The 13,180-nt window shown below is 37.8% G+C and overlaps 1 protein-coding gene across 47 annotated transcripts in view; it reads right to left on the reverse strand.

The window, feature by feature from the left end:
• The window catches only part of ESRRG (estrogen related receptor gamma), a 392,986-nt gene that overhangs the window by 212,980 nt on the left and 166,826 nt on the right, over window positions 1–13,180 (reverse strand). For 16 of the 47 annotated variants that reach the window (XM_086878677.1, XM_086878702.1, XM_086878723.1 and 13 more), the window contains one exon: window positions 12,174–12,232. The exons of 19 other annotated variants lie outside the window; for them this stretch is intronic. In XM_086878677.1, coding sequence (XP_086734803.1) covers window positions 12,174–12,232 — 59 coding nt within the window. Of the gene's footprint in view, window positions 1–12,078; window positions 12,233–13,180 lie in introns of all 47 variants that reach the window. 12 more of the 47 variants (XM_086878688.1, XM_086878689.1, XM_086878691.1 and 9 more) reach the window with 1 other exon arrangement.

Genomic DNA, 13,180 nt, shown 5'->3' on the forward strand with positions numbered 1-13,180 from the left:
TAACCACAATCCTATTTTAAATTATTTGCTTTTACTTACAAAATTCTGTGCAGGGTATTTGGTTGGGGTTTTTGACTAAAAAAGCATACACAGAAGTTATTTTTGCAGGAGAAGAACAATATAGAAACCTTCCCACTGACTTCTGTGAATGCTAGAGAGGTCTTAGTATGATTGTATAGAGATACCTGAATTAATGTGAAAATTTTTTTTTATTTGATTCAACACATGAAAACATCACTTTAAAAATAAGCAGCCAATTTTCATTCTTGAGAAAAAAAGCATATGAAAACAGAAAACTTAACCCAGCCAAGACATGAAGAACTCCGTGAAACTGCCTCCAAGAACAGCAAGATTAAGCTGCTAAATACACAGCATTATAAAGATGCTGAATAATAAAATTTATTTTCAAGTACCTGCCTGAGCAAACCCCAAACAACAGACACACCCCAAACACCACAAAAATCCTTTCCCTGGCAAAAAAAACCCCAAAAACCTGGTTTTAAAAAAGAAAAGTGAATATTCAATAATGTAAATAATTGGCCACTGCCATACCAGGTGACCTAGTCTCCAGATCAGAGGTTTATATAATTTGTACAGAATTATCAATTTCTAAGACTTCATTCTGGATATTTTCTAAAGGCTGCCTACAATTTCTAATATTAATTGATTATAGTTCAAGATCAGATGAATTTCATTACAATTTAAAGTTTCTCTTTATGATATTCAGGCAGGTAAATGCCTGTGTGTATGGAAGAGACCCTACCAGACCACTTACTGCCCATTACCACCAAGAAAAGAAGCCCATACTGGAACAAACAGTGCAGCATTTCTGGCATTTGTTAAAGGAAGAAAGCTTTATAAGAAAAAAGAAATACTACTGATTTTTACAGGTGTTTAATAAAGATAAGCTGAAAAAAAGGGTTCCTATTTTAAGCTTGGTGATAGCTAAAAATGCATTCAAATATGTTCAAAAGCAATCTGAAGTCTCCTAAAAATGAGTGTTTAAAAGTATTCAAGAAAACAGTAAAAATGCAAATATTTGTCACATTATTGTAGGATATGGGACAAAAATGCTCATAAATTCAAAGATCCCTGCTGAGGCAAACTGCATTTCATTTAAATATGACATTATTTGGGAGTCATTAAAACAAAAATAATGTTTATCGGTTGCCTTGTAAAGGTTACTGTGAGAAAACAGCCAAAGTTGGCCTGAACTCAAATGAGTGCTGAAAGGGACTGTGAGCATAACACCCTTAATTTCAATTGTTGTAGCTGTGCTGAGGGAAATAAAAAGGCTAAATGTAATTGAGGATTCACTACTATAGAAATACTACAGTAAAAATAATGAGGATGTATCAGTATTTTCAAGACTCTTGGTCTGATATTCTCATGTACCTCATATACATTACAATGAGACAAATTAATAAAAGAAAAAATAAAAAAGGGTGCCAATAGTGACTGCTATCAATAGTGACTTTCACTCAGAAATGGGTTTAATCCCAAGAAGAAAGTATACAGTGCCTTGTGATTGCTACAAAATACATACAACAGCTGTCATCCCTCTATTCAAAGAACTTTCCTGATTTTTTATTAACACACCCAGATAATGGGACACTTAGGCTGCACAGGAGTAGGCTAATATGTTTGGTTTAATACAAAGAATCTAAGTCTCATTATCAAAAGCATCCAACCTTGCTGAAGAGAGATGGCTTCTAGCTGTAGCCATGAAGAGCCTTCTGCAAGCCAAGTTAAAAATCTTCTGTTTACATGGACTTGCAGAAGTCCATCCTTACTCCTAAAAAACATAGTGAAATAATACTAAAGGACCCCCAAACCCTAGGGCTGCCATTTTCAGCCTTAAACCATTCCCTGCAGTCATTCTGAACCATTAATTGCTGGTTATTTGTACATGGAATTCAAGATGTAGATGCATGCAGATCCCTTGATTACGCAGGCATTTAGTCAGAAGCTTTACTACTGGGAGTAGTTTTTGGTGAAGCAATCAAATTAAGCATCCCATTAAGTATCTGATGTAGGTAAATCAGGTCTTAAAATTTGATCCATCTTGCATCTCCATCTCTTAGATTTGATTGTATTTGTGAAAACCAATCATGCACTTGCCTTAGTCCTGCCTTAATTCTGTTAGTGACTTCAAACGCGTCACATACAGCGGTTTTATGTGGTTTAAATTCAGCTATGAAGACATGTTATGGTTCTGAGTTAAAGTAACTCTGCACTGCACCCCTCTAAGCACTGGCTTGCCTGGACTGCCCGTGAACTGGTCTCACTTCCAACCCATTTCATGTGTTTCCTCCCAACCTGTCCTGAGCCACATGGTCTGAGGGGGACAGGGAAAAGGGCTGGGACGTTGCACTGCCCCTTACTACTGCTCACACGCTGTAGCTAAGACGATGCTTATTTACAATGCCCTGCAACAGCCTATACCTAATACAGCTTCCTGAAGCTATTAAAAGTGGACACAATAACTGCAAGCAGAATTTGGCTTATTGTCTCCACAGATTTGTGCTAATATACCAGTGTCTCAAGACATCACTTCATTTTCATAACAAGGAGGAGATTTAATTTCTGCGGATTTCTATAAAAAGCAATTTGGAAACTTCTCAACAATGATATTGCTTCCCATAAATGCCAAATTGGTAAAAACATCATAAGAGGAAAACACAGCACACTGACAATATCATTTTTTCTAACTTAAGTACCAGCATTATTCAAAGACATCATACTGCTAAGTATCCAAATAATTCATTCATTTCAGGGATTGAAAGCATAATATTATTTTGTTAAATTAAGCTCTCGCTTTCCCAAATCCCTCTTTTCCACTTAAACTGAGGGAATAGAGGCAACTGAAAACACATCTGCGTGCAAGGCTTTTCAGTTTTCAGGGTTGTTCTATTCTGGTTGGGGTGTGCACTTCCCTTTTTGCTGATTACCAAAATCCAAAAGTAACTGCAATAATAATTTTAAATCCCTGCTTTGGATGATTAAATGAGCCTCAAGTATCATCATCTCATTCCCACCTTCTACTACTTGCAGGAAGGAGGAGACTGGTGAGGGGGACCATCGTTTGCCTCTAACTTATTGGTGCTGCTGTAATACAGCCTCTCCAGTGGAAAAGGAATTCTAACAACTGAAAGTGACTGTTTAAAATTATATCAAAGATCAAAATTTCTGACTATGGTAGCTTAGGGTGGGGGCAGGTGGTAGATAGCCTGGCTTCAAGCACAACCTATTAATTGAAGAATGTCAGGACTTTGTGGTCATTTAACACTCCCTATAAATGAAGACTTGGTAGCAGTTATTGATCTCAATTTTCCTGGAAGAGGATCCCTGGGCTCAGCAGTGAGCAGTTTTGCTTCTCTTACTTCATAAATATAAGAATAGGGTTATTGCTCAAATGCCACCCTAACTGTTGAAAATGAAATGAAACTAAATTTCAGTGCAGTGTGGAAAGCAATACAGGTGTATTTCCACAGGGTTTTTTTGAATAGATAGCCCAAGGTTAATATAATCTCAAATTTTCTTATGGGAAATATGGAATTGCCACAGCTGACCCCTGCTATCATTTGAAAATATTTTCTTCATGAAAGCCTACTCAAACCATAGAAGTATACAAGTTACTGCTCTTATTTATTGATCTTCCTTGTGCTACCATGGAACTGGAATACCTCTGCACATTAATGACTTCAGCCTAACAACACCTGAGATGGGACTATGAGCATTTCTGCTGCCCAGGCAAGAAGCTGAGCCAGCGAATAGGAGGTGTTGGGTTGTACCTGTAACATGACCGTCACAAGAAACAGCTGGAAATGCCCACTGTCTCTCCTGTCTTACTCTTCCGTCATTCAAGGCTTTTCCCCATTTTCCTTCTTCCTAGCTATTTCTCCCTAAAACTCTGCTATAGGCTTATCAAATCAAAAGCTGATTTCTAAAACTTTCCGTGGAGCTGCCAGAAGCGCCTCCATCACTGAAAATACATGATCACAGGATTGAAACAGAGAAAATTAACCCCCTCCCTCTTTCCATCTTCCCTTCCCCAAAATGAGAAAAACGATCTCTCCATCTCCAGACCCCCAGGTCAGATTAAACACAGATGCCCAAGGAGAGACCTAGAAAGAGGTGCACATCCCTTCCAATGAGGATTTAAGGAGAAGCTGCATGTGTAGATGAACTGTTGAACTCAGTCCTCTGTCTTAAAAATACATTTCATTGGGATTGTTAATGCATGATAAAAGTATCCAAAAGATGCAAAAGAATTCTGAAATATGAATTAAGGACGTATTGCCATCTCCAGCAAAATAATAAAAGTAGAGAGATTAAGAGACAAGCATATCTTTTTGAATTGTAGAATAGGTTTATAGGTCTTCTAATAACAACTTTTACTCAAACCTTACATAAATAGGCTTATATGATACAAATATTATGTGGGCTATGTGGAAACTACAAGGTCCCTAATCATGTTTAGGGATTACTTGACAGAACAGAGACATTTCATTCCTATTGGACCTAGGGATTACAGCAAAGAAACATCTAATATTCCATTTTTTAATTTCATGCATTTTTTATTTACTTTTAATGATGCTGTATATATTCATCATCCTGAAATATTAAAACAGTATGAAAAAAGTAATAAATTGGTGGAAAATTTAGGGAATGGGAATGCAACAGCACGCAAATCATACACTATCAAGTGCTTGATACACATTTAAAATTACTGTCTAGTACAGCAAAGCCAAATTCCTGGCAGATTTCTGAAGCGCAAAGTCACAATAAGAAGATCAGCAGAACAGACTGAAATAATAGAATATTCATCCCCCTAATCCATATGCAATTCTTTAGGGCTTTTTTTTAACAATGCATATGAGGTCTGACTGTATTCAGGATTTAAATAAGTTGTCTCTCTCTCTCACACACACACTGTCTCTCTGTATTTTTATAAAAAAAAAAAGTATATACAGTTATCATTTCTGCTCTACTGCACCCACATTGACAAGGTTAGCACATCTCCTCACACCTCAGATGAAACAATAGCATTTTAAACAACAAAAGTGTTAAAAGAAATACATTTATTCATACCATTGAAACCTCCTGTAACAGCTGTGTTGAAAGGAAGGGGTCCAGTTGCCTGGAAAAGGGATTTCTTTTTTTTTTTTGGTTTAGTATTTTTAACTCTTTCCTACATTATTCTGAATAATTACTGGTTAATTTAAAGCAATATCACATATCGTTCCTGGCAATAATTTTTTTGGAATCAGTATTAATTCTTTGAGATCATGCATTTTTCTCCAGACAGATATAATTTTAGATCTGGTATTGTATAAAGGGACAGAAACCTAGAGACAAGTAAATCATCACTCAAAAGACAGATGCTGATGATAAGGATGGTCCATGCACAAAATGTGCTTGGGGCTGGGAGATGGGGAGGTGGAGTATAAAACTTCCGTTTCCATGCTTGAGATTGCCAAATTACTTTCAACCACACTGCAAAGGCACAACTGAGCCCTAGATGTTCCTCCAAACAGGAGAGAGTGAAGAAATTCATCCCCCATCATACAGACATGCAAAGCCTGGTCCCTAGATCAAGCAGGTTTTGCACAGGTTTAACTTTCTGATTAGGCTGCGAAATATCACCACCCCAGAGTCATTTTATAAGTGATATAAAATGAAGATATAAAATGAATGTACCCAAACACAAGACATTTGCACCAGTAATGTATGTGTGGACTTGCTAAATAAAGGCGCCCACATGTGATAATTATGGTGGCCACACGCAGAAAGCAGCTTTCACAACCATCAGGACAGCCCTTGTCACAACTCTGTTAGTGAGGGGAAGGAGCACTAGGACAGGTGATGGTACATGAAAAGCCATCTGGTAAGTGAGAAAGAGCAGCCACATCCTGTCGAAACCTGAATACCCAAATGTAGCCACAGGCTATTTGTAGTAACAGGTCTCATGAGAAATGGCCGGGGGTTAAATTGCTGCCCAGCATTTCCCAGGACTTCGGTTCCTACCTGGTGTGGGCCATGCTGGTCCAACCCTCTCTAAATCATGCTCATGTATTATCAGCCAGACTGTGATATCAGTTGACATTGCTATTCACATTGCAAGGTTATTTTTAATTCAACACAGGCTAAACAAGCAATGTAAAAACATATTTAATGAAAGATCTTCTTGCTGAGGAATCTGCTTACCTGGTCTTACTATGACACCTGTCTGCATTGACACAGACTCCAAACTCACTGGTGCTTATTGTTTACAGGTATCTAATTATTACTGATACACTGAGGGGAAAAAAACCACCCTAAGCATACTGAAATCAGAAGAAGTGAAACCACAACAGGGCTAGAATACATCCATCCTGTGTGTATGTTTTGCAGGCAAAAAAGCAAAAAGAAGAAGCACTCTTAGGAATTATTTGATTTGTACTAATGAGAAAAATGTGAAGTTGCACAAGGAAGTAAAGGACAAATGAACATAAAACTTCTGCTAGAAAATATGACCAGGATCTGTGTTAGCAAACAGAATCTAATAATGCACACTGAAGTTAGGAGAGAAAGCCTGATAGACAACATGCAGAGCTGCACTGGACTGAATCTGAAAAGCACAGGTGGCAGCAGCTTTGATGCAAATGTATCACGTTTTTCAGAGGTAGGGCAATTAAATAAAAGTATAAGGTACCTTCTCATTTTTTGGGGCTGAGTAAAAAAGGCCACAGAAGAAGCTGGGATTTATTGAAGATGAATACAGATCACCCAGTGAAAATTAGGGCATACCTGAAATCCATCAGTGCTCCCTTTTGCCATCCTTTATTTTATAGGACATAAGAGACCTATATGAATTTCTGTTTTAGTAAAGACAACAGTTTGTGACAGGGAAGGCTAGAAAAGAGCAGCAAAGCTTTTGCCCAAATTCTATACTTTGTTCTAAAGTAGAGAGCTATTAAACCTTTTCTGCAAGTATTTGTAAATACAGTAAACACTTTTTAATGTGCACAAAGAATATTTTGCTTCCTTGTACAGATTCAGAGAAGTCGATCAGCCACATTCTTTAGAAAGCTTCTAAGCAAGCAATCCAAGACATATATTTGGAATATGAAAGTTTAATCCTACTCATTAAAACATGACAAACTTATAATTAATTGAGAATGGAGTCAATAATGAGAACATCCTTCAACGTAATGATGTTGGTACTATCAGCTTGTAATATGGGAATACACTGTAGAAAATGAAGCATAATATGGAAAAATTACAAGCCAGTTTAAAAAAAGAACAGCCTGAAAGTTTTGCCTTGAGTAGAATCTTTAAAACACAAATTTTAAATCCTCAAAAGTTACATTTTTCCAGTCTTCAAATGAGACAATACATTATGTTGTTTTCCTGTGATGAGGAATAATTCAAGGTCTTACATTGTCTGATTAATCTCTCAACCAATATTTAGAAAAGGTTTCTCTTTGAGCTAATCAAACTTGACAAAAGCAATCTTCAAACTATGCCACATTCACTGATTTGTAAGATATTTCAAACTTGTGTTTTATTAAATGCAGTTTAAATTAGCAACAGCTCTGAATTCACCTGCACATGACACCCCCTGAATCTCACCAACAGTACATAATGTAGGCAAAAAGACTGCACATGCAGATTAAAATTATTAGGACAAGCTGGTTGTTTTGGGCTTTTTTTTAAGAAGGACGCAGTTTTAGTTTGAAGATAGCATTCCCTATTGCTCACACTATATTGCATTTTGGGGGATAGTTGCTGATGGCATTCAGTTTACTTTTTCTGGAGATAATTGCCTTGATTGTACTGGGTAAGGTCTCCCCAGTGATGTCTCTAAATAATGCTTATTTCTTTATCCACAGAAAGAGGCTAAATTTCAATATACAATCTTATGACTTTCTTTGGCTTTCAGTATCAAACAGTATCATTAGGTTAAAGGACATCACTCCAGAAGAGCAATGTTTTGAAGAGAACAACTAGTAAGGAAGCACTACAACACTGCCAGGTAGGGATCACTGTGGGGAAGCGCATAAACACCATCCCAATCTTCACCTTCACTAACAGTGTTGGTAGTTTCTTTCTGTGAGTGGCCATAAGTGTGCAAACCGGATTTTTCCACAGTTTGGGAATGTGTTTAAATTTGGTTGGCTGACTCTGAGCACTAAAAGAGATTCCTGAGTTAGCACAGCTAAGCATGAGGGGGAAAAAACTGTGGGAGAGACATAAGTATTAATTCCCTACTGCGAATGTTCCAAGAGGAAATCAGGCTTCTGGCTCATTCTTCCTCTGAAGTCCCACTGAAGTTCTGGTTAAAAAGTTTCTGAGCTACTGACTCCCCTCTATTTTTTCCTCGTGGTTGTGTGCAACCGAGAAACAGCATTTCTGGCAATAGCTATGATAAAATAACACAATGCTGCATTAACAAAGCCTCACGTGTCTTAGAAGTTGCTATTGCAAATCTTTTTGCGACTCAAGGAAGGATATTCAAATATTGGGTAACACACTCTGACTGGGAGGACTATCAATAGAGTTTCTCAACTTGTTTATATAAATGGGCCAACACTTCTAAAAGCACTTCAGAGCACTTAACTAAAGCAAACAAGCACTTGAACTTTAAATATCTAGCAAGAGAAGTCATTGACAAGTATGACTTGACTTAGTAAATTCTAATATCTTTGCAACCTTTCATTCATACAGTCTCTTTGTGAAGAGAAGCACCAGGCTCCCATCTCAACTTCAGCTCTGCTCTAAGATAAAGAATGAGTGGGGTGAGGAACAGCCTAGTCCCCTTTTTAGTTCTTTTTGTTAAAGCAAACAGCTTTGCTTCTTCCTATACAGGGACCCTGGGTCCACAATAGTCTTCATAGAGCAGCTTCCTGATTTTGAAAACTTATTCTCTCTCTTATTTGGCCCTAAAAGTAGGATTACTTTATCTTATAAACTTCATTTTCCCTGATATCCATGACAGCAAAGCCTTGATTTGGGAATATAACTTTTACCAAACACCATCCTACCAATTCCCAAAAGGTCTGGGAATAACTTTCTACACTCAGGGCTAGAATGCCTTTGGTAAGTGGTCTCATCATGGTGCCAGTGTCACGTGCATTTTTTTTATCTTCATATTTATGACACACCTCTTCCTAGCTCTACTGCATTATAGACAAGCACAGCAGTCATTTCCTGACCGAATTAGTGCGATCTGATTCACATACAGTTCTCTGCTGACAAACCAGCACCCAAATGAGTAAAACAAAAGATTATTCTGGAGTTTCAGGGTTGTTTTTAAACTGATGTCTAGCTCAAGTACTAAGTTTTCCCCTAGAACCAAGAAGGTAGTGTTTAAAACAATCAGTAGCAGGTAAATCTCATTCCCTAAAATCCTGCAACAGATCTCGATTTTTATTTCTCTCTGAATGTGTTTTGCACACAGTCTGTACAATGTGGCAGAAAAGAGGTGGCAGAAAAAACCTTTCTAAGATCGTCTTCACCATCTTAGAAAAAGGAAATAAACTATTTTTAAGGTATATTCTAAAGCCCAATGGCCACATTGGGATTTTAGTTCGTTAGTTTTAGGGGACATGAAGCATGTTCTGGAACTGGTTGCTGGGATTTGTACTGATTAGTCTGAACATTCTCAAAACAATATTTTGGTAAAAAAAAACAAACCCACAGTTGATACAGTTGAAAATATGAACTACTCAGTGCTAAAGCTCCAGACTATGCACAATTCCTAAAAGAAATAGCTTTGAAAACTCTTTGAAATACCATGCTAGTCATAATTGGGTTTTAATGTATAAAACGGCTCAGTAATTTAAATGTTTGGAAAAGAAAACAGTCTTTCCTAGGGTTTATGAAGTGATAAGTCTATTTCTTAGAATGATTAACTATGCAACCTGATTTTGAACATGAGCATCTCCTAGCATATGCTCTCCACAGCTGACACTGTGAGAGCATACAGTTTTACCAAATTAATATTCCAGGACCCAATTCTGATATCAAACTCTCATTCCTAACCTCCCCGCCTTGAGTAAGTGCTTTGGTTTCTACAGAAGTAATTTGAATTCCTATTCTTAAACAAGTGAAATCAGAATTAAGCTCTGCTCCTCATGTATTTGGGTCTACTGAGTGACAAATTAGATTTGTATGTACAGGATGCATATCATGACATTTCCACTAAAAACTTAAAAAAAAAAATCCAAAAAAAACCACCAAAACAAAAATAACCCCAAATACAGAAAATTAATGACATTCAAGGACAATACAATACTCATTCACTTATAGAAAATTTTTAGCAGCAGATGCATATTAGGAAAACAGATGAAGTACAGGCAGGACAGCATAAAGAATGCTTTTGGGGAAGAATGTCCCAAATAATGTCCCATTTTAGAACAATGATAAAACAAGACTATGAAAAAAGAAAATGCAATTCAGGTTTGAACCCACTACAAATAAGTAACAAAATCTAATAATTTAGAAAGTCCTTAAAGAGCCCATAGCTTTGGTAGAAATGAATTAAATGGTTAGGTGAATTTAAAGAATAAAAGAATAAACTTAGACAAGATGACCTGAGAGAAAAAAAGAGACAAAAGCAGTGAAAAGAAACAGACCCAGGGAAAGTACTACTTCATTCTAATAATAGATTCATCAACAGAATATCTGTATGCACTAACACCTAATTTGAGCATCCTGAATTCTGATCCTGATTTCTTGAGATGGCAACTACAATATTAAAAAAAAAAAAAACAACTTAAATTGCTCATTACTAGAAATAGATTGATTTGCATGAGAAAAATGCAGATTTAAGATTCCCATTTCATTTACGAATATTATGATCCTAAAATAAAGTCTGAAAGTAAGTCCTAACTCCCAGGCTAACACTTCCCTCCTGTTGGTGACAGCGTCATTGCCCCTGGGACCTGGGAAATGCCGTATGTGGTGGCCACAGGGAATAGAATGTTTGTGTGAGCCCAGAAAACCTGAACAAGGGCTCAGGAGACGAGTGTGAGAACTTCCAATTCTGTCTGGTATTCCAAGACAAACAAACAGAGAAACATCCAAGTGGGAAACACCATCAATAGCAAAAGGCCTGACTTTACTTATGCCCACCTGAACAAAAGCTGTAGGCATGCTCAACTTTTCTCTTTCTCACTAACTTTCTTATCTCCAGGAAAACTTGCTGATGTACATGGCCAGCTACTTTGTTTATTTTTAAGTATGTAAATGTAAAGTTGACTAAAGACACATGAGTTTACCCTGGTGCAGAAGACAACTGCCAGAGTAATCCAATGGGGTACATTTGGCACAAAATAAAGGCTGATGTCCTTCAGTAAGCACATTTCAAATTGCTTACTGGTTTTAGGTTTTAAATTGCTTACTAAATACTAACTTTAGTTATATTTGGGTTGGGTTTTTTGGGGGGATGGGGGGAGAGAGAGGGGAGTGGATGGTATTAAATTGAATAGAAACCAATCACCAGAGTATTAGAAAAACAGCAGTTAATTTACCTGCTGCTCTAGAGAATAGCTTGGGAATATAAATTTTAGCTTTCCCATACCTACAGCTCTAAGCTAAACATTGGGTTGTCTGAATTGTCCTCATTCCCTGAACACTACATGTGAGAACTCTTAATTTTGTGTTCTTAAGCAGAGTTGCTTATATAGTTAAGAGCCACCTTAATGTTCCTCAAAACTATTTTGAAGTACGAGACAACCCTTCGTTTTGAAGGTAAGAGTCTGTCAACTTCTCCCATCCATAAGTGTCTAACATGTTTCCCTTTTAAACTTACACTGAACACTCAGAGCAGCCAAAACACATTTTTTAACATCACTAAAACGCTGTCTCTGATGACCCTGGGACTCTAGCAGAGCTCAAGTGCAGGACCAAAATCTGAAAGGTTGGTTTAAAGATTTAGCCTGAGCCCTTGCTGCACCTGAAGGGACACACTTCAGGAGGCAAACACCCCTCCCACTGCTGGCTGCGGTCTCCCACCCCCCAGCAGCTGTGGCGTGCTCGTTCCACCAAAAATCGCAGAGGAGAGGGAGCGAACCCCCTTCATGGACTCACCATCCTTTTCTAGTCACATTCACTACGCATTGCATTAGAAAATCGTAACGGTGTTAAAATATTTTGGCAGGATTTGTTATGGCCAGATCACTCACTTCCTTTGGGACACACAAAGCCTCCTCTGGCAATGAAACAGCCCAAATGTCAGCAAATCCTATAGAACAGAAAACGGTCTGTCAATGTAGAGCCTAAATGAATCTCCAGTTAAGCAAAACAAAACAAAACTGTATAACATAAAAATGCACATACAGAAAAAAAAAAAAAAACAACCTAGAAATATTCACTTTTTATTAAGGTTTCTTTTTTTTTTTTTTTTTTTTTTTTTAACCCACCCTCCAGAAACTTTTGAACAGCATTACAATGAATTCATCACAAGCTGCTATTAGAGCACAAGCTCCCTCCAAGTGTTACCAATTCACGGACAGATTAGAGGGCACATTAATAACATAGTTAATATGAAGTGTTTAGAGCCTTTACGTCGGTGACAAATACGACTCAGCCAAATTTCCTGACCATTGAGGCCACGGAGGAACAATTTGGTAGATTTCATCAACAGTTCTAATTATGTTCCTGTCAAGTCGAGAACAAAGTAATCCATAACTGGGGGGCTGCTTGGAGACAGTGCCACGTGAGAGTAATTTATGCCCAGGGCCCTCGCTGTAGTTAGTGTGCACAACGCTTGACTAACAAGTGGGTTCAAAAAAAGGAATTTATTAGGGAAAACACAGCCCTCCAGCTCCGAGCAGCTCATCAGGTGCAGGCTTAGCAGGAGTTATGAGGCAAAGTCTTCTTGTTTATAAAAACATCTAAATTTCACACTGGCCTCAGCAGGTTTTAAACCACAGGATTTTAACCCAAGGCTTCTGCTGAAGCTAGGTAAGCCCATTGCCAAGGCCAGGGTGCAACCCAGCACCCTTCAAAATCATCTCAGTCCTTGGGACAGTGGCAGTACCACCTCAGAGGCCAAGTGGTACTAATGCCCTTCTGCAATCCTATAAATAACACACTAATGAAAGATGCAAAGGGATTATTAGTAACAGTAAACTAAAATGTCACAATACACGACGCGTTTCTTACCACAGCCCAACTGGGAAACAGGCTG

The sequence above is a fragment of the Cyanistes caeruleus genome, chromosome 2, assembly GCF_971803275.1.
Source record: "Cyanistes caeruleus chromosome 2, bCyaCae1.hap1.1, whole genome shotgun sequence".
In the NCBI taxonomy this organism is placed as follows: domain Eukaryota; kingdom Metazoa; phylum Chordata; class Aves; order Passeriformes; family Paridae; genus Cyanistes; species Cyanistes caeruleus.